This window comes from Salvelinus namaycush, unplaced genomic scaffold (genome assembly GCF_016432855.1).
Source record: "Salvelinus namaycush isolate Seneca unplaced genomic scaffold, SaNama_1.0 Scaffold833, whole genome shotgun sequence".
NCBI lineage: Eukaryota > Metazoa > Chordata > Actinopteri > Salmoniformes > Salmonidae > Salvelinus > Salvelinus namaycush.
The window spans coordinates 70986-98530 of NW_024061568.1; the positions used below are offsets into that span (position 1 = coordinate 70986).

Genomic DNA, 27545 nt, shown 5'->3' on the forward strand with positions numbered 1-27545 from the left:
ACTGGAAACTCGCAAACTAGGAACTCGGAAAGCTCCAACATCAGTGTGTTCAAAACAACGGGGAACTCGGAAAATAAATGAGGCCCGAGGGGGAAAATGTATTTGAACAGTCATCCAACTCGAGAACTCGGGCCTCTTTCTAGAGCTCCGACTTTCCGACCTGAAGATCACTAACGACGATATATAAATTCGTATTTTTCCGAGTTGCCAGTTGTTTTGAACGCATCATTTCCCAAGCGAGTCTGTGGGTGTATTCATTGCGCGGATTCCGCTTCAAAAGGTCTCGTCTGTTGCAAAACGTTTAGCAACGGAAACCTTTCACTCCAAACGGAAAACATTTTGCAACGAAAATAAATAAATATAGGTCCCTCCCAGTTGGTTCTGTTTGCTTCCGCGTAATGAATATACCCTGGGCAAGAAAGAAGTGAAATGAGAAGCTAGCTAGCTGTTTAGCTACCCGTCTGACTGCTCGGAAAATGTCAACGTGTCTTATTAGCTAGCTAGCATAATCAAAACTAACTTTGGAAAAGCATCTATTCGGCAGTGATGTGATTTTCCAGCTTGGTTGCAACTGCCGTTATTCCTGAGGTAGGAAACTAAAGATGACAAATGCTGTTTTATACCTAACGGTAGCTAACGTTAGCCAAATTGGGGGGTTTGCCACTGACTAGCTAACTAGTTAGCAGCTAACGTTAGATACAGTGATTTGGTCAAGAATTAGGTAACTAAAATAATTATTGTTTTTATTGAATGGCTAGCCATATATGAGAACCTACAAGAACCTCTCTTTCCTAGGAACAGGTTTCCCGTCAGTATAAGTTGATCTGCGGAGTTGACAATTACGCATTTGTTACAGTGTTCGTGTAATGTTATGTGCATTTGAGTTGCTTCCTGTTTACTAACTGTCATTTAGCTAGCCAAACTGCATTTCTGTCAAAACGTCAGTTACTACTCAATTAAGGAAGTTATGAAAGTGGCTTCCTGTCGTAGTAGTAATAACTTTATTAGCTATAAAATACATCGCCAGAACTCAGACAGTTATTCTGTAATATTTTGACATTTTTCGTCCCAAATTGCAACCTATTTCCTAGTATAATGAGTGTACACATTTTGACCATGGCCCATAGGGCTATGGAGGAGTGCCTATGCTATGGGCCCTGGGCTCTGGTCAAAAGTAGTCGTTATGATATTTCTTGTTTTTTCCCCTGCTTTTGGATTGTGTGTATTGCTCGTTATTACTGCACTGTTGGCGCTAGAAAGGTTTGCATTTTGCTGCACCTGCGATAACATTGAACATCTGTGTAAAGGACCAATAAACTTTGATTTGAGGTAATAAGGTGCCAATTGAGGTCTCACACAGTTCATAGTTTTCTCTCCCTCTATCTGTTTGTCTCTCCCTTTCTCTTTCTGTCTCTCTCTTTCTGTCTCTCTCTCTATCTGTCTCTCTGCCTTTCCCTTTCTGTATCTCTCCCTCTATCTGTTTGTCTCTCTCTCCCTCTATCTGTTTGTCTCTCTCTCCCTCTATCTGTTTGTCTCTCTCTCCCTCTATCTGTTTGTCTCTCTCTCCCTCTATCTGTTTGTCTCTCTCTTTCTCTTTCTGTCTCTCTGCCTTTCTCTTTCTGTCTCTCTCCCTCTATCTGTTTGTCTCTCTCTTTCTCTTTCTGTCTCTCTCTGCCTTTCTCTCTGCCTTTCTCTTTCTGTCTCTCTCCCTCTATCTGTTTGTCTCTCTCTCCCTTTCTCTTTCTGTCTCTCTGCCTTTCTCTTTCTGTCTCTCTCTCCCTTTCTCTTTCTGTCTCTCTCTCCCTTTCTCTTTCTGTCTCTCTCTTTCTCTTTCTCTCTCTCCCTTTCTCTTTCTCTCTCTCCCTTTCTCTTTCTGTCTCTCTCTTTCTCTTTCTGTCTCTCTGCCTTTCTCTTTCTGTCTCTCTGCCTTTCTCTTTCTGTCTCTCTGCCTTTCTCTTTCTGTCTCTCTGCCTTTCTCTTTCTGTCTCTCTGCCTTTCTCTTTCTGTCTCTCTGCCTTTCTCTTTCTGTCTCTCTGCCTTTCTCTTTCTGTCTCTCTGCCTTTCTCTTTCTGTCTCTCTGCCTTTCTCTTTCTGTCTCTCTGCCTTTCTCTTTCTGTCTCTCTGCCTTTCTCTTTCTGTCTCTCTGCCTTTCTCTTTCTGTCTCTCTGCCTTTCTCTTTCTGTCTCTGCCTTTCTCTTTCTGTCTCTGCCTTTCTCTTTCTGTCTCTCTGCCTTTCTCTTTCTGTCTCTCTCTCTCCCTTTCTGTCTCTCTCTCTCCCTTTCTGTCTCTGCCTTTCTCTTTCTGTCTCTCTCTTTCTCTTTCTGTCTCTGCCTTTCTCTTTCTGTCTCTGCCTTTCTCATTCTGTCTCTCTGCCTTTCTCTTTCTGTCTCTCTGCCTTTCTCTTTCTGTCTCTCTGCCTTTCTCTTTCTGTCTCTCTGCCTTTCTCTTTCTGTCTCTCTGCCTTTCTCTTTCTGTCTCTCTGCCTTTCTCTTTCTGTCTCTCTGCCTTTCTCTTTCTGTCTCTGCCTTTCTCTTTCTGTCTCTCTGCCTTTCTCTTTCTGTCTCTCTGCCTTTCTCTTTCTGTCTCTCTGCCTTTCTCTTTCTGTCTCTCTGCCTTTCTCTTTCTGTCTCTCTCTCTCCCTTTCTGTCTCTCTGCCTTTCTCTTTCTGTCTCTCTCTCTCTCCCTTTCTGTCTCTCTCTGCCTTTCTCTTTCTGTCTCTCTCTCCCTTTCTGTCTCTTTCTGCCTTTCTCTTTCTGTCTCTCTCTGCCTTTCTCTTTCTGTCTCTCTCTCTCCCTTTCTGTCTCTCTCTGCCTTTCCCTTTCTGTCTCTCTGCCTTTCTCTTTCTGTCTCTCTGCCTTTCTCTTTCTGTCTCTCTGCCTTTCCCTTTCTGTCTCTCTGCCTTTCTCTTTCTGTCTCTGTCTCTCTGTTTGTGTTTTTCTGTCTGTCTCTCTCTTGCGCTCGCTCTTTCTTTTTCTTCTCGCTCTCATTCAATTCAAGGGCTTTATTGGCATGGGAAACATATGTTAACATTGCCAAAGCAAATGAAGTAGATAATAAACAAAACAGTAAACATTACACTCACAGAAGTTCCAATATAATAAAGACATTTCAAATGTCATATTATGTAGATATACAGTGTTGTAACGATGTGCAAATAGTGAACGTTTTTTTTTACAACCTATATTCTCTTTCTCGCTCTTTGTCTCGTGCTCTTTCTCTCTCGCACTCTTTCTCTCACACTTCTCTCACACTTCTCTTTCTCTCTCGCACTCTTTCTCTCTCGCGCTCTCTCTCTCACACTTCTTTCTCTCACACTTCTCTTTCTCTCTTGCGCTCTCTCTCCTCTGTCCCCCTCACTTATTCTTTGGTTCTCTCTCTCTTCCAGACCCCAGATGATCCAGCAGATGGAGGGGGGGGCTGCTGCTGCCCCCGTCCCCAACCCTCTCTCCGATCTCTCCTCCCCCCTAACCCCTCCTGTGACCTCTGACCCCCCTCCCTCTCCGTACCCCCGGCCCTCTGCCGGCCCCTTCATCAGCGAGGACCAGTTTGGGTGCCACTGTTGCTACGACGTCCTGGTAAACCCGACAACGTTGAACTGTGGTCACAGCTTCTGCCGCCACTGCCTGGCTCTCTGGTGGGAGTCTAGTAGGAAGACTGAGTGCCCTGAGTGCAGGGAGAAGTGGGAGGGCTTCCCCAAAGTCAACATCCTGCTGAGGTAAGGTACTAGAGTACATGAACTTGACGTACTGGTTCTACTCTCTAGAGCTGGGCACTGCCAGAGACCTCACCATATTATCACCCTACTTAGGTGCCGATACCATATGTATTACAATGTGACAATCACAATACATATCGTATCGGCACCTAACTACGGTGAACGAGTTTAGATCAGTCATGGAAATAAAAGTGCTGAAAACAAATTGGCTCACTATTTAAAAAGATGGAGAGGCAGATATGAAGGAAAAATACTGTAGTTTTGGTGCAGGTACAGCCAACTAGTGCAGAAATAATACTGTAGTTTTGGTGCAGGTACAGCCAACTAGTGCAGAAATAATACTGTAGTTTGGGTGCAGGTACAGCCAACTAGTGCAGAAATAATACTGTAGTTTGGGTGCAGGTACAGCCAACTAGTGCAGAAATAATACTGTAGTTTGGGTGCAGGTACAGCCAACTAGTGCAGAAATAATACTGTAGTTTTGGTGCAGGTACAGCCAACTAGTGCAGAAATAATACTGTAGTTTTGGTGCAGGTACAGCCAACTAGTGCAGAAATAATACTGTAGTTTTGGTGCAGGTACAGCCAACTAGTGCATAAATAATACTGTAGTTTGGGTTCAGGTACAGCCAACTAGTGCAGAAATAATACTGTAGTTTTGGTGCAGGTACAGCCAACTAGTGCAGAAATAATACTGTAGTTTTGGTGCAGGTACAGCCAACTAGTGCAGAAATAATACTGTAGTTTTGGTGCAGGTACAGCCAACTAGTGCATAAATAATACTGTAGTTTGGGTTCAGGTACAGCCAACTAGTGCAGAAATAATACTGTAGTTTTGGTACAGGTACAGCCAACTAGTGCAGAAATAATACTGTAGTTTTGGTGCAGGTACAGCCAACTAGTGCAGAAATAATACTGCGATACTGTCAAAACAATACCATATATGGTCAAAAATAATACCCTGATATGTAACTATCAATTTGTCCCCCCCTCCATTACTACTATCCTCTCTGTATGGTGAATGTATAGGTCGAGCTAAGATATCAGAGGTCAGAGAGGAGTGGGAGGGCTTCGCCAAAGTCAACATCCTACTGCGGTAGGCAGGGCATACAATTAACAACACCCACCACCTGCCAAATGCGGGGAGGTTTAGGTAGTGGTAGGTTTAGGTAGTGGTAGGTTTAGGTAGTGGTAGGTTTAGGTAGTGGTAGGTTTAGGTAGTGGTAGGTTTAGGTAGTGGTAGGTAGTGGTAGGTTTAGGTAGTGGTAGGTTTAGGTAGTGGTAGGTTTAGGTAGTGGTAGATAGTGGTAGGTTTAGGTAGTGGTAGGTTTAGGTAGTGGTAGGTTTAGGTTTAGGTAGTGGTAGGTTTAGGTAGTGGTAGGTTTAGGTAGTGGTAGGTTTAGATAGTGGTAGGTTTAGGTAGTGGTAGGTTTAGGTAGTGGTAGGTTTAGGTAGTGGTAGGTTTAGGTAGTGGTAGGTTTAGGTAGTGGTAGGTTTAGGTAGTGGTAGGTTTAGGTAGTGGTAGGTTTAGGTAGTGGTAGGTTTAGGTAGTGGTAGGTAGTGGTAGGTTTAGGTAGTGGTAGGTTTAGGTAGTGGTAGGTTTAGGTAGTGGTAGGTTTAGGTAGTGGTAGGTTTAGGTAGTGGTAGGTTTAGGTAGTGGTAGGTTTAGGTAGTGGTAGGTTTAGGTTTAGGTAGTGGTAGGTTTAGGTAGTGGTAGGTTTAGGTAGTGGTAGGTTTAGATAGTGGTAGGTTTAGGTAGTGGTAGGTTTAGGTAGTGGTAGGTTTAGGTAGTGGTAGGTTTAGGTAGTGGTAGGTTTAGGTAGTGGTAGGTTTAGGTAGTGGTAGGTTTAGGTAGTGGTAGGTTTAGGTAGTGGTAGGTTTAGGTAGTGGTAGGTTTAGGTAGTGGTAGGTTTAGGTAGTGGTAGGTTTAGGTAGTGGTAGGTTTAGATAGTGGTAGGTTTAGGTAGTGGTAGGTACCTGTTTTCAAAGTGTTTCTGCTGTTTAGTTTCAGGGCTGTTAATTAGGAAGAAATAGGGTTCCTAGATCCCGCCACACACAGTAATACTGCCTGGCAGGGGAGCTGTGCAATGAGGGACGTGCTGATGGATTCATGTTTTTGGAGGTGCGGCTCAGAGGCACAAAAGTTGGTCTAATTTCTCTCAAGTCTACAAAGTGAGACTTTGTCCTGGTGTTTCTTGGCTATTTACATTGTGCGGTTGTTTTTCAACGTTAGTTTGAGTGCTGCTTCAACTGATAGCCAATGAGACGCGCCAGTCAGATCCCAAATCTCACACACACACAGACACACATGACAAGACTCGAGTGGCCCCGTTACCACGGTAACCTGCCGCCCTTAAAGGGGCAGCTGAACATTTTGTCTCGGCTATTTTTGATTAAAAGAATGAGGTCACAAAATATATGAAATTTATCAATATACCACATTACTGAACCTAGAGAACAGTAGATCTCCAGGAAGTGGGTTGGACTGAAAACCTACAGGACAGTAGATCTCCAGGAAGAGGATTGGACTGAAAACCTACAGGATAGTAGATCTCCAGGAAGAGGGACTGAAAACCTACAGGACAGTAGATCTCCAGGAAGAGGATTGGACTGAAAACCTACAGGATAGTAGATCTCCAGGAAGAGGGACTGAAAACCTACAGGACAGTAGATCTCCAGGAAGAGGATTGGACTGAAAACCTACAGGATAGTAGATCTCCAGGAAGAGGGACTGAAAACCTACAGGACAGTAGATCTCCAGGAAGAGGGTTGGACTGAAAACCTACAGGACAGTAGATCTCCAGGAAGTGGGTTGGGCAGACCTGGGCTACAGTCAGTGGTAGGCAGGGTATCAGCGCGTCACCCACCACTTTGCAATGTGACGCTTTTTACTTTATGTTTAACTTCAAATAATGAGGCATGTGTTACCTAGCTCCAAGGTAGCCTTGCCAAAATCCATCCATGTAAACACGGACAATTTATTTTATAGACTTCTTCATCCCATTAACCTGATTTTCTCTTCTTGTTCTATTGGTTTTCATATCAACTTTCTTTCTTACCTTTTACTCCTCCCTCTCTCATCCCCTCCTCTACCCCTCTCTCTCCCTCTCTCCACCCTTCCCTTCTCGCTCTCTCTCATCCCCTCCTCTCCATCCTCTACCCCTCTCTCTCCCTCCTCTCTCCACCCTTCCCTTCTCACTCTCTCTCCCTCCTCTACCCCTCTCCCTCCTCTACCCCTCTCCCTCCTCTACCCCTCTCCCTCCTCTACCCCTCCCTCTCCTTCTCCCTCCACCTCCTCCATCCTTTCTACCCGCCCCCTCCCTCTCTCAGAGATGCAGTAGAGCGGTTGTTCTCAGAGGTGGTGGGTAGGAGGAGAGCAGAGATCCAGAGGAACCCCAAGATCACCCAGAGCCTGCTGGCCTTTCAGAGGTACTGTACTAACACACTCAGAGCCTGCTGGCCTTTCAGAGGTACCGTACTAACACACTCAGAGCCTGCTGGCCTTTCAGAGGTACCGTACTAACACACTCAGAGCCTGCTGGCCTTTCAGAGGTACCGTACTAACACACTCAGAGCCAGTTGGCCTTTCAGAGGTACCGTACTAACACACTCAGAGCCTGCTGGCCTTTCAGAGGTACCGTACTAACACACTCAGAGCCAGCTGGCCTATTTGAGATTGTTCAAAGTAGCCACCCTTTGCCTTGTTGACAGCTTTGCACACTCTTGGCATTAAGAAGGAAAGAAATTCCACAAATTAACTTTTAACAAGGCAGACCTGTTAATTGAAATGCATTCCAGGTGACTACCTCATGAGGCTGGTTGAGAGAATGCCAAGAGTGTGCAGGGCTGTCTTCGGGGCAAGGGGTGGCTACTTTGAAGAATCTCAAATATAAAATTGATTTTGATTTAACACTTTTTTGGTTACTACATGATTCCATGTGTTATTTCATAGTTTTGATGTCTTCACTATTATTCTACAATGTAGAAAATAGTAAAAATAAAGAAAAACCCTTGAATGAGTAGGTGTGTCCACACTTTTGACTGGTACTGTACATATACAGTGCCTTCGGAAAGTATTCAGACCCCTTGACTTTTTCCACATTTTGTTAGGTTACAGCCTTAATCTAAAATTGATCAAATTGTTTTTTTTCCTCATTAAATTATTAATAAAAAACTATCACATTTACGTAAGTTTTCAGACCCTTTATTCAGTACTTTGTTGAAGCACCTTTGGCAGCGATTACAGCATCGAGTCTTAATGTGAATGACGCTACAAGCTTGGCACACCTGTATTTGGGGAGTTTCTCCCATTCTTCTCTGCAGATCCTCTCAAGCTCTGTCAGGTTAGATGGGGAGCATTTGCTGCTCCAGAGATGTTCGATCGGGTTCAAGTCTGGGCTCTGGCTGGGCCAGTCAAGGACATTCAGAGACTTGTCCCAAAGCCACTCCTGCGTTGTCTTGGCTTTGCGCTTAGGGTCGTTGTCCCTTTGGAAGGTGAACCTTTGCCCCAGTCTGACAACCTGCTCCAGAGCGCTCAGGATTTCATCAAGGATCTCTCTGTACTTTGCTCCGTTCATCTTTGTCTCGATCCTGACTAGTCTCCCTGCCACTGAAAAACAGCATGATGCTGCCACCACCGTGCTTCACCATAGGGATGGTGCCAGGTTTTCTCCAGACATGACGTTTGGCATTTAGGCCAAGGAATTCAATCTTGGTTTCATCAGACCAAAGAATCATGTTTCATCAGGTCTGAGAGTCTGTAGGTGCCTTTTGGGAAAACTCCAAGTGGGCTGTCATGTGCCTTTTACTGAAGAGTGGCTTCTGTCTGGCGACTCTACCATAAAGGCCTGATTGGTGGAGTGCTGCAGAGATGGTTGTCCTTCTGGAAGGTTCTCCCATCTCCACAGAGGAACTCTGGAGCTCTGTCAGAGTGACCATCAGGTTCTTGGTCACCTCCCTGACCAAGGCCCTTCTCCCGACTGCTCAGTTTGGCCGGGCGGCCAGCTCTAGGAAGAGTCTTGGTGGTTTCAAACGTCCTTCATTTAAGAATGATGGAGGCCACTGTGTTCTTAGGGACCTTCAATGCTACAGAAATGTTTAAGGTACCCTTCCCGAAATCTGTGCCTTGACGCAATCCTGTCTCGGAGCTCTACGGACAATTACTTTGACCTCATGGCTTGGTTTTTGCTCTGACATGCACTGTCAACTGTGGAACCTTATACAGACAGGTATGTGCCTTTCCAAATCACGTCCAATCAATTGAATTTACCACAGGTGGACTCCAATCAAGTTGTAGAAACATTTCAAGGATGATCAATGGAAACAGGATGCACCTGAGCTAAATTTTGAGTCTCATAACAAAGGGTCTGAATACTTATGTAAATAAGGTATTTCAAAAATACATTTGCAAACATTTCTAAACCTATTTTAGCTTTGTCATTATGGGGTATTGTGTGTAGATTGATAAGGAAAATATTTTATTTAATCCTTTTTAGAATAAGGCTGTGACATAATGTGGAAAAAGGGGAAGGGGTCTGAATACTTTCTGAATGCACTGTATCTGCAGAAGTATGTCGACACCCCTTCAAATTAGTGGATTCGGCTATTTCAGCCACACCCGTTGCTGACGGGTGTATAAAATTGAGCGTAGAGCTTTGCAATCTCCATAGGAAAAACATTGTAAGTAGAATGGCCTTAATGAAGAGCTCTGACTGTCAACGTGGCACCGTCGTGGCACCTTTTCAGACGTGAAGCGGTTGGCCACACACGCTCACAGAACGGGACCGCCGAGTGCTGAAGCACATAAAAATCATCCTCGTTTGCAACACTCACTACAGAGTTACAATGTGCCTCTGGAAGCAACGTCAACACAAGAGCTTCACGATATTGGTTTCCATGGCCGAGCAGCCGCACACGCAACGCCAAGTGTCGGCTGGAGTGGTATAAAGCTCGCCGCCATTGGAGCAGTGGAAACGCGTTCTCTGGAGTGATGAATCACGCTTCACCATCTGGCAGTCGCACAGATGAATCTGGGTTTGGCGGATGCCAGGTTAACACTACATACCCCAAAGCATAGTGTCAACTGTAAAGTTTGGTGGAGGAATAATGGTCTGTTTTTCATGGTTCAGGCCCCTTAGTTCCAGCGAAGCGAAATCTCAACGCTACAGCATACAATGACATTCTAGACGATTCTGTGCGTCCAACTTTGTGGCAACAGTTTGGAGAAGGCCCTTTCCTGTTTCAGCATGACAATGCCCCCGTGCACAAAGCGAGGTCCATGTCGAGATCAGTGTGGAAGAACTTGACTCAACACCATCGAAGACCTTTGGGATGAATTGGAACCAGGCCTAATCGCCCAACATCAGTGCCCGACCTCACTAATGCTCTTGTGGCCGAATGGAAGCAAGTCTCCGCAGCAATGTTCCAACATCTAGTGGAAAGCCTTCCCAGAAGAGTGGAGGCTGTTATAGCAGCAAAGGGGGGGGGGGGCAACTCCATAATTAACGCCCATCATTTTGGAATGAGATGTTGGATGAGCAGGTGTCCACATACTGCTGGTCATCTAGCGGATTTATAAAGCTCATGTCAAATCAACGACATCTGTATGGATCCAGTGTCTGAGAAGGAGTGCTGATCTGGGATCACTTTTGGCTTTTAGATCACAATGAATACTATTACATGGACGGGGGGGGGGATCTGATCCTAGATCAGCACTCCTACTCTGAGACGCTTGATAGCATGGAACCCCAGCTGTATGAACATGTTGCTCATACCCAGGGCCCCTCTGTAACCGGTCTTCCTGTAACCTGTCTGTCTGTTACCGGTCTTCCTGTAACCTGTCTGTTACCGGTCTGTAACCTGTCTGTTACCGGTCTGTAACCTGTCTGTAACCGGTCTTCCTGTAACCTGTCTGTAACCTTTCTGTAACCGGTCTTCCTGTAACCTGTCTGTAACCTGTCTGTAACCTGTCTGTTACCGGTCTTCCTGTAACCTGTCTGTAACCTGTCTGTAACCTGTCTGTTACCGGTCTTCCTGTAACCAGTCTGTAACCTGTCTGTAACCGGTCTTCCTGTAACCTGTCTGTCTGTAACCGGTCTTCCTGTAACCTGTCTGTAACCTGTCTGTAACCGGTCTTCCTGTAACCTGTCTGTCTGTTACCGGTCTTCCTGTAACCTGTCTGTTACCGGTCTGTAACCTGTCTGTAACCGGTCTTCCTGTAACCAGTCTGTCTGTAACCTGTCTGTAGCCTGTCTAACCTGTCTGGCTGTCTGTAACCTGTCTCTCTGTAACCTGTCTGTAACCGGTCTGTAACCTGTCTGTAGCCTGTCTAACCTGTCTGTCTGTCTGTCTGTAACCTGTCTGGCTGTCTGTAACCTGTCTCTCTGTAACCTGTCTGTAACCGGTCTGTAACCTGTCTGTAGCCTGTCTAACCTGTCTGTCTGTCTGTCTGTAACCTGTCTGTCTGTCTGTCTAACCTGTCTGTAGCCTGTCTAACCTGTCTGTCTGTGTGTAACATGTCTGTAGCCTGTCTAACCTGTCTGTGTGTAACCTGTCTGTCTGTAACATGTCTGTCTGTCTGTAACATGTCTGTCTGTCTGTAACATGTCTGTCTGTTTGTAACCTGTCTGTATGTAACCTGTCTGTAGGTATGGTGATCAGGCAGCCAGAGGAATCCCCAAGGCCAGTCCTGGTAGAGGAGCAGGAGGGTTCTTCTCTGGAGTCCTCACTGCACTCACCTGTGTCGCGGTAAGAGAGAGAGACTTGGTTTAACTAGGAAAAGAGCTTTGTGGTTAGAAGCCTTTTTCCCGAGCGTGACCTGGGGAGAGGTCAACGGGAAGGAGTCAGTGAGGGGGACCTGGGGAGAGGTCAACAGGAAGGAGTCAGTGAGGGGGACCTGGGGAGAGGTCAACAGGAAGGAGTCAGAGAGGGGACCTGGGGAGAGGTCAACGGGAAGGAGTCAGTGAGGGGGACCTGGGGAGAGGTCAACAGGAAGGAGTCAGTGAGGGGGACCTGGGGAGAGGTCAACGGGAAGGAGTCAGCGAGGGGGACCTGGGGAGAGGTCAACAGGAAGGAGTCAGTGAGGGGGACCTGGGGAGAGGTCAACAGGAAGGAGTCAGTGAGGGGGACCTGGGGAGAGGTCAACAGGAAGGAGTCAGCGAGGGGGACCTGGGGAGAGGTCAACGGGAAGGAGACATCGAGGGGGACCTGGGGAGAGGTCAACGGGAAGGAGTCAGCGAGAGGGACCTGGGGAGAGGTCAACAGGAAGGAGTCAGTGAGGGGGACCTGGGGAGAGGTCAACAGGAAGGAGTCAGCGAGGGGGACCTGGGGAGAGGTCAACAGGAAGGAGTCCGTGAGGGGGACCTGGGGAGAGGTCAACAGGAAGGAGTCAGCGAGGGGGACTTGGGGAGAGGTCAACGGGAAGGAGTCAGCGAGGGGGACCTGGGGAGAGGTCAACAGGAAGGAGTCAGTGAGGGGGACCTGGGGAGAGGTCAACAGGAAGGAGTCAGAGAGGGGGACCTGGGGAGAGGTCAACGGGAAGGAGTCAGTGAGGGGGACCTGGGGAGAGGTCAACAGGAAGGAGTCAGAGAGGGGGACCTGGGGAGAGGTCAACGGGAAGGAGTCAGAGAGGGGGACCTGGGGAGAGGTCAACGGGAAGGAGTCAGTGAGGGGGACCTGGGGAGAGGTCAACGGGAAGGAGTCAGAGAGGGGGACCTGGGGAGAGGTCAATGGGAAGGAGTCAGTGAGAGGGACCTGGGGAGAGGTCAACGGGAAGGAGTCAGTGAGGGGGACCTGGGGAGAGGTCAACGGGAAGGAGTCAGCGAGGGGGACCTGGGGAGAGGTCAACAGGAAGGAGTCAGTGAGGGGGACCTGGGGAGAGGTCAACAGGAAGGAGTCAGTGAGGGGGACCTGGGGAGAGGTCAACAGGAAGGAGTCAGTGAGGGGGACCTGGGGAGAGGTCAACAGGAAGGAGTCAGCGAGGGGGACCTGGGGAGAGGTCAACGGGAAGGAGACATCGAGGGGGACCTGGGGAGAGGTCAACGGGAAGGAGTCAGCGAGAGGGACCTGGGGAGAGGTCAACAGGAAGGAGTCCGTGAGGGGGACCTGGGGAGAGGTCAACAGGAAGGAGTCAGCGAGGGGGACCTGGGGAGAGGTCAACAGGAAGGAGTCCGTGAGGGGGACCTGGGGAGAGGTCAACAGGAAGGAGTCAGCGAGGGGGACTTGGGGAGAGGTCAACAGGAAGGAGTCCGTGAGGGGGACCTGGGGAGAGGTCAACAGGAAGGAGTCAGTGAGGGGGACCTGGGGAGAGGTCAACAGGAAGGAGTCAGTGAGGGGGACCTGGGGAGAGGTCAACAGGAAGGAGTCAGCGAGAGGGACCTGGGGAGAGGTCAACAGGAAGGAGTCAGTGAGGGGGACCTGGGGAGAGGTCAACAGGAAGGAGTCAGTGAGGGGGACCTGGAGAGAGGTCAACAGGAAGGAGTCAGAGAGGGGGACCTGGGGAGAGGTCAACAGGAAGGAGTCAGTGAGGGGGACCTGGGGAGAGGTCAACAGGAAGGAGTCAGAGAGGGGGACCTGGGGAGAGGTCAACAGGAAGGAGTCAGAGAGGGGGACCTGGGGAGAGGTCAACAGGAAGGAGTCATCGGGGGGGACCTGGGGAGAGGTCAACAGGAAGGAGTCATCGGGGGGGACCTGGGGAGAGGTCAACAGGAAGGAGTCAGAGAGGGGGACCTGGGGAGAGGTCAACAGGAAGGAGTCATCGGGGGGGACCTGGGGAGAGGTCAACAGGAAGGAGTCAGTGAGGGGGACCTGGGGAGAGGTCAACAGGAAGGAGTCAGTGAGGGGGACCTGGGGAGAGGTCAACAGGAAGGAGTCAGAGAGGGGGACCTGGGGAGAGGTCAACAGGAAGGAGTCAGCGAGGGGGACCTGGGGAGAGGTCAACAGGAAGGAGTCAGTGAGGGGGACCTGGGGAGAGGTCAATAGGAAGGAGTCAGCGAGGGGGACCTGGGGAGAGGTCAACAGGAAGGAGTCAGTGAGGGGGACCTGGGGAGAGGTCAACAGGAAGGAGTCAGTGAGGGGGACCTGGGGAGAGGTCAACAGGAAGGAGTCAGAGAGGGGGACCTGGGGAGAGGTCAACAGGAAGGAGTCAGCGAGGGGGACCTGGGGAGAGGTCAACAGGAAGGAGTCAGCGAGGGGGACCTGGGGAGAGGTCAACAGGAAGGAGTCATCGGGGGGGACCTGGGGAGAGGTCAACGGGAAGGAGTCCGCGAGGGGGACCTGGGGAGAGGTCAACGGGAAGGAGTCCGCGAGGGGGACCTGGGGAGAGGTCAACGGGAAGGAGTCAGCGAGGGGGACCTGGGGAGAGGTCAACAGGAAGGAGTCAGTGAGGGGGACCTGGGGAGAGGTCAACAGGAAGGAGTCAGTGAGGGGGACCTGGGGAGAGGTCAACGGGAAGGAGTCAGTGAGGGGGACCTGGGGAGAGGTCAACAGGAAGGAGTCAGTGAGGGGGACCTGGGGAGAGGTCAACAGGAAGGAGTCAGTGAGGGGGACCTGGGGAGAGGTCAATGGGAAGGAGTCAGAGAGGGGGATCTGGGGAGAGGTCAACGGGAAGGAGTCAGCGAGGGGGACCTGGGGAGAGGTCAACGGGAAGGAGTCAGCGAGGGGGACCTGGGGAGAGGTCAACAGGAAGGAGTCAGTGAGGGGGACCTGGGGAGAGGTCAATGGGAAGGAGTCAGAGAGGGGGATCTGGGGAGAGGTCAACGGGAAGGAGTCAGTGAGGGGGACCTGGGGAGAGGTCAATGGGAAGGAGTCAGTGAGGGGGACCTGGGGAGAGGTCAACGGGAAGGAGACAGAGAGGGGGATCTGGGGAGAGGTCAACGGGAAGGAGTCAGTGAGGGGGACCTGGGGAGAGGTCAATGGGAAGGAGTCAGTGAGGGGGACCTGGGGAGAGGTCAATGGGAAGGAGTCAGAGAGGGGGACCTGGGGAGAGGTCAATGGGAAGGAGTCAGCGAGGGGGACCTGGGGAGAGGTCAACGGGAAGGAGTCAGTGAGGGGGACCTGGGGAGAGGTCAACAGGAAGGAGTCAGTGTGTATACATAACAAGCACATAAGGGACAATTGCAAATCTGTGTGTGTGTGGGACAGGAATGCTTGTAGTGTGTGTGTCAGCTTACTTTTCTCTACTTGTGGCAGAAAGGGTCAAAGTGGGTGTGGGGGTAGTGGTGGGTTGGGGGGGTGTGTGTGTTGAAGGGTCACAGTGTGTGTGGTTTTGTCTGTTTGTTCTGTCCATGTGGCAGTAAGAGAGCAACGTCTGTGTGTATCTTTCCGCGTGGCAGTGTGTCTGTCTGTGACCGTGTGTCTGTTTATTTGAATGACAGTCTGAATGCTTCATGTTAATATGTGCGAAACTAGTGGGAATTAACTTTCTGTCTCGTCTATCTGTGTCTCGTCTGTCTGTCTCCTACCGTATCTCTAGTCCTATTCTATGCCCGTCTCACCTCTCTCACACCTGTCTGTTACCTGTCCTCTCTCCTACCGTCTCTCATCTCTCCTCTCCATCTCTCCTCTCCGTCTCTCCCCTCTCTCCTACCCGTCTCTCCTCTCTTCTATCAGTCTCTCCTCTCATGTCCCTCCTACCCGTCTCTCCTCTCCATCTTTCCTCTCCGTCTCTCCCCTCTCTCCTAACCGTCTCCCCTCTCTCCTACCTGTCTCTCCTCTCATTTCCCTCCTACCCATCTCTCCTCTCTTCTATCCATCTCTCCTACCCGTCTCCCCTCTCTCCTACCTCTCTCCTCTCATTTCCCTCCTACCCATCTCTCCTCTCTTCTATCCATCTCTCCTACCCGTCTCCCCTCTCTCCTACCTGTCTCTCCTCTCTTATCTTTCCTACCTGTCTCTTACTCCTCTCTTACCCCTCTTTCCTACCCGTCTCTCCTCTCTCTTACTCCTCTCTTACCCCTCTTTCCTACCCGTCTCTCCTCTCTCTTACTCCTCTCTTACCCCTCTCTCCTACCTGTCTCTCCTCTCTCCTACCTATCCATCCTACCCATCTCACCTTTCTCATACTGTCTACCTCTCTCATACCTGTCTCACTTCTCTTCTATCTGTGTGTCTCTCCTACCAGGTGATGTTTCTGGTGTACCACTGGTCCAGTGGAGATGGGGTCCATGACCTCTTGGTCAGTAAACCTGTGTCAAAATGGACGCCGGAGGAAGTTCTGTTCTGGTTGGAACACCTTGGGGCTTGGACCTCTCTCTATAAAGAACCCTTCCTACAGGAGAACGTTAACGGACGGTGAGGAATGTTTAACAGTTTGTGGTATGTTTGTAGTACGGTTCTGTTCTGGTTGGAACGCCTGGGGCCCTGGATCTCTCTCTCTCTGCCTCTCTCTGTCTCTATCTCGCTCTCTCTCTCTCTGTCTCTCTCTCGCTCTCTGTCTCTCTCTCTGTCTCTCTCTCTGTCTCTCTCTCGCTCTCGCTCTCTCTCTCGCTCTCTCTCTCTCTCTCGCTCTCTCTCTCTCTCTCTGTCTCTCTCTGTCTCTCTCTCTCTCTCTCTCTCTGTTCTCTCTCTCTCTCTCTGTCTCTCTCTCTGTCTGTCTCTCTCTCTGTCTTTCATGGTCAGGTTATTGTTGTTGTTAGGTAGTGATGAGTTAACATAGTTCTCTATGGTTATGTCATGGTTATTTACTGGTTTTCTGATATATCTCTCAGGTTATTGTTGATGCTCGGTGATGAGGAGCTGACCAGACCTCCTTATAACATAGACAACCAGGCCCACAGGAGAGCGGTGCTGGCTGAACTGGAGAGGATCAAGGAACTGGGGGTCAAGCCCCCTCAGAACCTCTGGGAGTACAAGGTGACAGAAAACAGAAATACTACGTATTATATCAACGTAGAAACTGCCTGGGTCGAGCCCTGAATGCTGATTGGCTGACAGCCGTGTTATATCAGACCGTATACCACGGGTATGACAAAACATTTATTTTTATTTCTCTAATTACGTTGGTAACCAGTTTATATAATAGCAATAAGGCTCCTCGGGGGTTTGTGGTATATGGCCAATATACCACGGCTAACTGCTGTTCTTATGCAAGACGCATCGCTAGGATACAGCCCTTAGCCGTGGTATATTGGCCTTACACCACACCCCATCGGGCCTTATTGCTTAATTATACCATGGCATTGTTGAATACTCCTTTCTGATTGGCTTGAAGGGCATTCTAGAGCGTGCATTATTTCCCTATAACTCACGATATATTTGAGTGGTAGAATTCAATGACTGTAGATTTACATGTTTTGTTTAAGCTGCTTTTGATAGCAACAGTCGAATTGAAAACAGTATTTGGTATTGTTGAATTCGATTTTCATAATAGTGGTTTGGTCTGCTAAACTAGCAAGTCTGTTTGTTTGGTCGCCACAGCAACTACTGTAGCTATCTAGTAAACTTGCTAGCTACTTCAGTGGATGTTGAACACATTTCTACCGGCAAATTGTGATTAAATTATAGCCATGGTATAAAAGGGATAATAAACTCTATGGGGCTCTAGGGGTTCTCTGAAATATAACGCAACTCTGTCTGCTAGCTCGTCGTGGAACACACCTTTCACATCGTTTATTCTTTTCTGTAGAACACACAGCCTCACGTTGATTATCGCTTACATATGACAACTTAACATATGACAACTTAACATATGACAACTTAACATATGACAACTTAACATATGACAACATAACATATGACAACATAACATATGACAACTTAACATATCGCAACTTAACATACCGCAACTTAACATACCACAACTTAACATACCACAACTTAACATATCACAACTTAACATATCACAACTTAACATATCACAACTTAACATATCACAACTTAACATACCACAACTTAACATACCACAACTTAACATACCACAACTTAACATACCACAACTTAACATATGACAACTTAACATATGACAACTTAACATACGACAACTTAACATACGACAACTTAACATACGACAACTTAACATACGACAACTTAACATATCACAACTTAACATATCACAACTTAACATATCACAACTTAACATACCACAACTTAACATACCACAACTTAACATACGACAACTTAACATACCACAACTTAACATACGACAACTTAACATACGACAACTTAACATACGACAACTTAACATATGACAACTTAACATATGACAACTTAACATATGACAACTTAACATATGACAACTTAACATATCATAGTTTCTGCTGTTTTAATGCTAATGTGATGTACTGTCAGTCCTATGTCATTAGCAATTAGATACACTGTATTTCTGCTAACAGAAACACAGGCTGCATCCTGAAGGGCACCGTATTCCCTATGTAGTGCACTACTTTGGACCACAGCGCTACATAGGTTATATGGTGCTATTGACGCACACTTAATAAATACTTTATATGCTCTGGTTGAAGTAAGCCCGTTAAGAAATGCTGTGTGCATCATTTGATGATGAGTCATTTAGGGTTTAATGATGGTTTGAACTGTCTCCCTCTGTCTACCTCTCTCCTCTCTCCCTCTGTCTACCCCTCTCCCTCTGTCTACCTCTCTCCCTCTGTCTACCTCTCTCCTTCTGTCTACCTCTCTCCTTCTGTCTACCTCTCTCCCTCTGTCTACCTCTCTCCCTCTGTCTACCCCTCTCCCTCTGTCTACCTCTCTCCCTCTGTCTACCTCTCTCCCTCTGTCTACCCCTCTCCCTCTGTCTACCTCTCTCCCTCTGTCTACCTCTCTCCTTCTGTCTACCTCTCTCCTTCTGTCTACCTCTCTCCCTCTGTCTACCCCTCTCCCTCTGTCTACCTCTCTCCCTCTGTCTACCTCTCTCCTTCTGTCTACCTCTCTCCCTCTGTCTACCCCTCTCCTCTTTCCTGTCTACCTCTCTCCTCTCTCCCTCTGTCTACCTCTCTCCTCTCTCCCTCTGTCTACCCCTCTCCTCTCTCCTATCTACCTCTCTCCTCTCTCCCTATGTCTACCTCTCTCCCTCTGTCTACCTCTCTCCCTCTGTCTACCTCTCTCCCTCTGTCTACCTCTCTCCCTCTGTCTACCTCTCTCCCTCTGTCTACCTCGCTCCTGTCTACCTGTCTCCTGTCTCCCTCTGTCTACATCTCTCCTGTCTACCTCTGTCTACATCTCTCCTCTCTCCCTCTTTCCTGTCTACCTCTCTACTGTCTCCCTCTGTCTACCCCTCTCCCTCTGTCTACCTCTGTCTACATCTCTCCTGTCTACCCCTCTCCTGTCTCCTTCTGTCTACCCCTCTTCTGTCTCCCTCTCTCTACCCCTCTCCTCTTTACCCCTCTCCTCTTTACCCCTCTCCTCTCTACCCCTCTCCTCTTTACCCCTCTCCTCTCTCCCACCGTCTCTCTCCCCCTCTCCTCTCTACCCCTCTCCTCTTTACCCCTCTCCTCTCTACCCCTCTCCTCTTTACCCCTCTCCTCTCTCCCACCGTCTCTCTCCCCCTCTCCTCTCTCCCCCACCAGGCTGTGAATGCAGGTAAATCTCTGTTCCTGCTCTATGCTTTGAAGAGTTCTCCTCGCCTCACCATCCTCTACCTCTACCTCTTCGACTACTCCGAAACCTTCCTCCCCTTCCTGCACACCTGCTGCCCCGCCCTCTCGCGCACCAGCGAGCCAATGGAGGACAGCCTCCCCCTCAACCACCAGGTACCATTGGACGGCTCAACTGTCATGTTGATTGTATTTATTTGATAAAAAAAGGTAGGTGTGTCGGTACGACTCCAGCCATAAACAACAACAAGACGTAGACTACTGTACATGTAGTCAGTATGGCTGGTCATAGACAACAAGACGTAGACTACTGTAGATGTAGTCAGTATGGCTGGTCATAGACAAGACGTAGACTACTGTACATGTAGTCAGTATGGCTGGTCATAGACAACAAGACGTAGACTACTGTAGATGTAGTCAGTATGGCTGGTCATAGACAAGACGTAGACTACTGTACATGTAGTCAGTATGGCTGGTCATAGACAACAAGACGTAGACTACTGCAGATGTAGTCAGTATGGCTGGTCATAGACAAGACGTAGACTACTGTAGATGTAGTCAGTATGGCTGGTCATAGACAAGACGTAGACTACTGTAGATGTAGTCAGTATGGCTGGTCATAGACAACAAGACGTAGACTACTGTAGATGTAGTCAGTATGGCTGGTCATAGACAAGACGTAGACTACTGTACATGTAGTCAGTATGGCTGGTCATAGACAACAAGACGTAGACTACTGTAGATGTTGTCAGTACGGCTGGTCATAGACAAGACATAGACTACTGTAGATGTAGTCAGTATGGCTGGCCATAGACAAGACGTAGACTACTGTACATGTAGTCAGTATGGCTGGTCATAGACAACAAGACGTAGACTACTGTACATGTAGTCAGTATGGCTGGTCATAGACAACAAGACGTAGACTACTGTAGATGTAGTCAGTATGGCTGGTCATAGACAAGACGTAGACTACTGTACATGTAGTCAGTATGGCTGGTCATAGACAACAAGACGTAGACTACTGTACATGTAGTCAGTATGGCTGGTCATAGACAAGACGTAGACTACTGTAGATGTAGTCAGTATGGCTGGTCATAGACAAGATGTAGACTACTGTAGATGTAGTCAGTGTGGCTGGTCATAGACAACAAGATGTAGACTACTGTAGATGTAGTCAGTGTGGCTGGTCATAGACAAGACGTAGACTGCTGTAGATGTAGTCAGTATGGCTGGTCATAGACAAGACGTAGACTACTGTAGATGTAGTCAGTATGGCTGGTCATAGACAAGACGTAGACTACTGTAGATGTAGTCAGTGTGGCTGGTCATAGACAACAAGATGTAGACTACTGTAGATGTAGTCAGTGTGGCTGGTCATAGACAAGACGTAGACTACTGTAGATGTAGTCAGTATGGCTGGTCATAGACAAGACGTAGACTACTGTAGATGTAGTCAGTATGGCTGGTCATAGACAACAAGACGTAGACTACTGTAGATGTAGTCAGTATGGCTGGTCATAGACAACAAGACGTAGACTACTGTAGATGTAGTCAGTATGGCTGGTCATAGACAAGACGTAGACTACTGTAGATGTAGTCAGTATGGCTGGTTATAGACAAGACGTAGACTACTGTAGATGTAGTCAGTATGGCTGGTCATAGACAAGACGTAGACTACTGTACATGTAGTCAGTATGGCTGGTCATAGACAACAAGACGTAGACTACTGTAGATGTTGTCAGTACGGCTGGTCATAGACAAGACATAGACTACTGTAGATGTAGTCAGTATGGCTGGCCATAGACAAGACGTAGACTACTGTACATGTAGTCAGTATGGCTGGTTATAGACAAGACGTAGACTACTGTAGATGTAGTCAGTATGGCTGGTCATAGACAAGATGTAGACTACTGTAGATGTAGTCAGTGTGGCTGGTCATAGACAACAAGATGTAGACTACTGTAGATGTAGTCAGTGTGGCTGGTCATAGACAAGACGTAGACTGCTGTAGATGTAGTCAGTATGGCTGGTCATAGACAAGACGTAGACTACTGTAGATGTAGTCAGTATGGCTGGTCATAGACAAGACGTAGACTACTGTAGATGTAGTCAGTATGGCTGGTCATAGACAACAAGACGTAGACTACTGTAGATGTAGTCAGTATGGCTGGTCATAGACAACAAGACGTAGACTACTGTAGATGTAGTCAGTATGGCTGGTCATAGACAAGACGTAGACTACTGTAGATGTAGTCAGTATGGCTGGTTATAGACAAGACGTAGACTACTGTAGATGTAGTCAGTATGGCTGGTCATAGACAAGACGTAGACTACTGTAGATGTAGTCAGTATGGCTGGTCATAGACAACAAGACGTAGACTACTGTAGATGTAGTCAGTATGGCTGGTCATAGACAACAAGACGTAGACTACTGTAGATGTAGTCAGTATGGCTGGTCATAGACAAGACGTAGACTACTGTAGATGTAGTCAGTATGGCTGGTCATAGACAAGACGTAGACTACTGTAGATGTAGTCAGTGTGGCTGGTCATAGACAAGACGTAGACTACTGTAGATGTAGTCAGTATGGCTGGTCATAGACAACAAGACGTAGACTACTGTAGATGTAGTCAGTATGGCTGGTCATAGACAACAAGACGTAGACTACTGTAGATGTAGTCAGTATGGCTGGTCATAGACAAGACGTAGACTACTGTACATGTAGTCAGTATGGCTGGTCATAGACAACAAGACGTAGACTACTGTAGATGTAGTCAGTATGGCTGCTCATAGACAAGACGTAGACTACTGTACATGTAGTCAGTATGGCTGGTCATAGACAACAAGACGTAGACTACTGTAGATGTAGTCAGTATGGCTGGTCATAGACAAGACGTAGACTACTGTACATGTAGTCAGTATGGCTGGTCATAGACAACAAGACGGAGACTACTGTAGATGTTGTCAGTATGGCTGGTCATAGACAAGACGTAGACTACTGTAGATGTAGTCAGTATGGCTGGTCATAGACAACAAGACGTAGACTACTGTAGATGTAGTCAGTATGGCTGGTCATAGACAAGACGTAGACTACTGTAGATGTAGTCAGTATGGCTGGTCATAGACAACAAGACGTAGACTACTGTAGATGTAGTCAGTATGGCTGGTCATAGACAAGACGTAGACTACTGTACATGTAGTCAGTATGGCTGGTCATAGACAACAAGACGTAGACTACTGTAGATGTTGTCAGTACGGCTGGTCATAGACAAGACATAGACTACTGTAGATGTAGTCAGTATGGCTGGCCATAGACAAGACGTAGACTACTGTACATGTAGTCAGTATGGCTGGTCATAGACAAGACGTAGACTACTGTACATGTAGTCAGTATGGCTGGTCATAGACAACAAGACGTAGACTACTGTACATGTAGTCAGTATGGCTGGTCATAGACAAGACGTAGACTACTGTAGATGTAGTCAGTATGGCTGGTCATAGACAAGATGTAGACTACTGTAGATGTAGTCAGTGTGGCTGGTCATAGACAACAAGATGTAGACTACTGTAGATGTAGTCAGTGTGGCTGGTCATAGACAAGACGTAGACTGCTGTAGATGTAGTCAGTATGGCTGGTCATAGACAAGACGTAGACTACTGTAGATGTAGTCAGTATGGCTGGTCATAGACAACAAGACGTAGACTACTGTAGATGTAGTCAGTATGGCTGGTCATAGACAAGACGTAGACTACTGTAGATGTAGTCAGTATGGCTGGTCATAGACAACAAGACGTAGACTACTGTAGATGTAGTCAGTATGGCTGGTCATAGACAAGACGTAGACTACTGTACATGTAGTCAGTATGGCTGGTCATAGACAACAAGACGTAGACTACTGTAGATGTTGTCAGTACGGCTGGTCATAGACAAGACATAGACTACTGTAGATGTAGTCAGTATGGCTGGCCATAGACAAGACGTAGACTACTGTACATGTAGTCAGTATGGCTGGTCATAGACAAGACGTAGACTACTGTACATGTAGTCAGTATGGCTGGTCATAGACAACAAGACGTAGACTACTGTACATGTAGTCAGTATGGCTGGTCATAGACAAGACGTAGACTACTGTAGATGTAGTCAGTATGGCTGGTCATAGACAAGATGTAGACTACTGTAGATGTAGTCAGTGTGGCTGGTCATAGACAACAAGATGTAGACTACTGTAGATGTAGTCAGTGTGGCTGGTCATAGACAAGACGTAGACTGCTGTAGATGTAGTCAGTATGGCTGGTCATAGACAAGACGTAGACTACTGTAGATGTAGTCAGTATGGCTGGTCATAGACAAGACGTAGACTACTGTAGATGTAGTCAGTATGGCTGGTCATAGACAACAAGACGTAGACTACTGTAGATGTAGTCAGTATGGCTGGTCATAGACAACAAGACGTAGACTACTGTAGATGTAGTCAGTATGGCTGGTCATAGACAAGACGTAGACTACTGTAGATGTAGTCAGTATGGCTGGTTATAGACAAGACGTAGACTACTGTAGATGTAGTCAGTATGGCTGGTCATAGACAAGACGTAGACTACTGTAGATGTAGTCAGTATGGCTGGTCATAGACAACAAGACGTAGACTACTGTAGATGTAGTCAGTATGGCTGGTCATAGACAAGACGTAGACTACTGTAGATGTAGTCAGTATGGCTGGTCATAGACAAGACGTAGACTACTGTAGATGTAGTCAGTGTGGCTGGTCATAGACAAGACGTAGACTACTGTAGATGTAGTCAGTATGGCTGGTCATAGACAACAAGACGTAGACTACTGTAGATGTAGTCAGTATGGCTGGTCATAGACAACAAGACGTAGACTACTGTAGATGTAGTCAGTATGGCTGGTCATAGACAAGACGTAGACTACTGTAGATGTAGTCAGTATGGCTGGTCATAGACAACAAGACGTAGACTACTGTAGATGTAGTCAGTATGGCTGGTCATAGACAACAAGACGTAGACTACTGTAGATGTAGTCAGTATGGCTGGTCATAGACAAGACGTAGACTACTGTAGATGTAGTCAGTATGGCTGGTTATAGACAAGACGTAGACTACTGTAGATGTAGTCAGTATGGCTGGTCATAGACAAGACGTAGACTACTGTAGATGTAGTCAGTATGGCTGGTCATAGACAACAAGACGTAGACTACTGTAGATGTAGTCAGTATGGCTGGTCATAGACAACAAGACGTAGACTACTGTAGATGTAGTCAGTATGGCTGGTCATAGACACGACGTAGACTACTGTAGATGTAGTCAGTATGGCTGGTCATAGACAACAAGACGTAGACTACTGTAGATGTAGTCAGTATGGCTGGTCATAGACAAGACATAGACTACTGTAGATGTAGTCAGTATGGCTGGTCATAGACAAGACGTAGACTACTGTAGATGTAGTCAGTATGGCTGGTCATAGACAACAAGACGTAGACTACTGTAGATGTAGTCAGTATGGCTGGTCATAGACAACAAGACGTAGACTACTGTAGATGTAGTCAGTATGGCTGGTCATAGACACGACGTAGACTACTGTAGATGTAGTCAGTATGGCTGGTCATAGACAACAAGACGTAGACTACTGTAGATGTAGTCAGTATGGCTGGTCATAGACACGACGTAGACTACTGTAGATGTAGTCAGTATGGCTGGTCATAGACAAGACGTAGACTACTGTAGATGTAGTCAGTGTGGCTGGTCATAGACAAGACGTAGACTACTGTAGATGTAGTCAGTATGGCTGGTCATAGACAAGACGTAGACTACTGTAGATGTAGTCAGTATGGCTGGTCATAGACACGACGTAGACTACTGTAGATGTAGTCAGTGTGGCTGGTCATAGACAAGACGTAGACTACTGTAGATGTAGTCAGTGTGGCTGGTCATAGACAAGATGTAGACTACTGTACATGTTGTCTGGTCATACTGACGATATTGGTCTCTCTCTGTCCCTCCAGGTGCACCCCAGCTGGCGCCAGTGGGCGGAGTTCCTAGTTAAGTACCTCCTCCTTCCGTACCAGCTGATCGCTGAGTTTGCCTGGGATTGGCTGTCGGTTCACTACTGGACGTCACGGTTCATCATGGTCAACGCCATGCTGCTGTCTGTCCTGGAGGGCTGCGTCCTGTGGAGGTTCTATAACCGAGCTGAGATCAGGTACCGCGTTTCTCTCTGTCCGTCTCACTGTCTCTATCCCTGTCACACCAACTTCCTCTGTCCGTCTCACTGTCTCTATCCCTGTCACACCAACTTCCTCATCTCATCCCTCACTACCCCTCTCTCTCCCTGTCACACTTCCTCATCTCATCCCTCACTACCCCTCTCTCTCCCTGTCACACTTCCTCATCTCATCCCTCACTACCTCTCTCTATTTGTTGTTTAATGAACCCAAGTCTCCTCTCCCCTCCAGGAGTCTCCCTCAGAAGATGTGGGGTCACTTGTGGAGGATGTCCTCCCAGGGTTTTGCCTTCGCCCTGTTCTGGCCGGTGATCCCTCAGTTTGTGTGTAACTGTCTGTTCTACTGGGCTCTGTATTTCAACCCCATCATCAACATAGACCTGGTGGTGCAGCAGCTAATGCATCCTGACACACAAGGGCCGTGAAGGACTGACCTGTTCCCTACGTAGTGCACTACTTTTGACCAGTGCCCCTATGGGTAGTGCACTATATAGGGAATAGGTACGTAAGAGCCATGAGTGAGGAGGTACCGTTTAAACACAGGATGTGTCTTTTTAATGGCTCCCTATTCCCTTTATAGTGCACTACCCATAAGGACTCTTGTCAAAATTAGTGCACTATGTAGGGAATAGGGTGTCAAGTGCCATAAATGAGGAGATACTATGGCCTGCCTCCCAAATGGGGCCCACTGTAAAGGGAATAGGTAGCCCACAGTATCATAGCAACAGGATGGATGCCATCGTAGCCCACAGTATCATAGCAACAGGATGGATGCCATCGTAGCCCACAGTATCATAGCAACAGGATGGATGCCAGTGTAGCCCACAGTATCATAGCAACAGAATGGATGCCAGCGTAGCCCACAGTATCATAGCAACAGGATGGATGCCATCGTAGCCCACAGTATCATAGCAACAGGATGGATGCCAGCGTAGCCCACAGTATCATAGCAACAGGATGGATGCCATCGTAGCCCACAGTATCATAGCAACAGGATGGATGCCAGCGTAGCCCACAGTATCATAGCAACAGGATGGATGCCAGCGTAGCCCACAGTATCATAGCAACAGGCAGCCATCTGTGAGCCAGACAACCCAATGTCTTAATGTGTCTGTGTCTCAAATGGCACCCTATTCCCTACATAGTGCACTACTTTACCCTAAATACATCCCTAATGGCACCCTATTCCCTACGTAGTGCACTACTTTACCCTAAATACATCCCTAATGGCTCCCTATTCCCTACATAGTGCACTACTATACCCTGAGATACATCCCTAATGGCACCCTATTCCCTATATAGTGCACTACTTTTGACCAGAGTCTGTAGGAAGCCTCATAGGGCTCTGGTCAACAGCAGTGCACTATATAGGGAATGGGTTACCATTGGGAACGCAGACCAAGTTCTATATAATATTGGATGGTTTCTCCTAATGTCTTAATTAAAATGGTATATTTAAGCAATAAGGCCAGAGGGGGTGTGGTATATGGCCAATATACCACGGCTAAGGGCTGTTCTTATGCACGACACATCGCGGAGTAGCCTAGTGGTTAGAGCCTAGTGGTTAGAGCCTAGTGGTTAGAGCCTAGTGGTTAGAGCCTAGTGGTTAGAGCCTAGTGGTTAGAGCCTAGTGGTTAGAGCCTAGTACTGCCCCTGAACAAGGCAGTTAACCCACTGTTCCCCGGTAGGCCGTCATTGTAAATAATAATTTGTTCTTAACTGACTTGCCTAGTTAAATAAAGGTTAAATATATAAATCAAAAACCACAAACCTCTGAGGAGCCTTATTGCTGTTATAAACTGGTTACCAACATAATTAGAGCTGTACATATAAATGTTTTGTCACACCCGTTGTATACGGTCTGATAAACCACAGCTGTCAGCCAATCAGCATACAGGACTGGAACCACTCAGTTTATAAATATCATATTGAAGGGAAGAGGTTGTGTGTTTGTCTGTTATGGTGGTCAGTGGTAATAACTGTAATAACCCTGTTCCTGGAGAGATACCCTCCTTCCTGGAGAGATACCCTCCTTCCTGGAGAGATACTCTCC

At 47.5% G+C, this 27545-nt stretch overlaps 1 protein-coding gene across 1 annotated transcript; it reads left to right on the forward strand.

Annotated features, from left to right (window-relative positions):
• Positions 1 to 301: 301 nt before the first annotated feature.
• Positions 302 to 26704, forward strand: LOC120043011 (bifunctional apoptosis regulator-like). Its single transcript, XM_038987745.1, has 9 exons — positions 302 to 588; positions 3386 to 3715; positions 7044 to 7142; positions 11360 to 11459; positions 15832 to 16001; positions 16418 to 16562; positions 19229 to 19411; positions 25275 to 25471; positions 25725 to 26704. Exons 2-9 carry the CDS (start codon positions 3393 to 3395, stop codon positions 25915 to 25917), a joined length of 1410 nt encoding a protein of 469 aa, XP_038843673.1. The 5' UTR covers positions 302 to 588; positions 3386 to 3392; the 3' UTR covers positions 25918 to 26704.
• Positions 26705 to 27545: the final 841 nt, after the last annotated feature.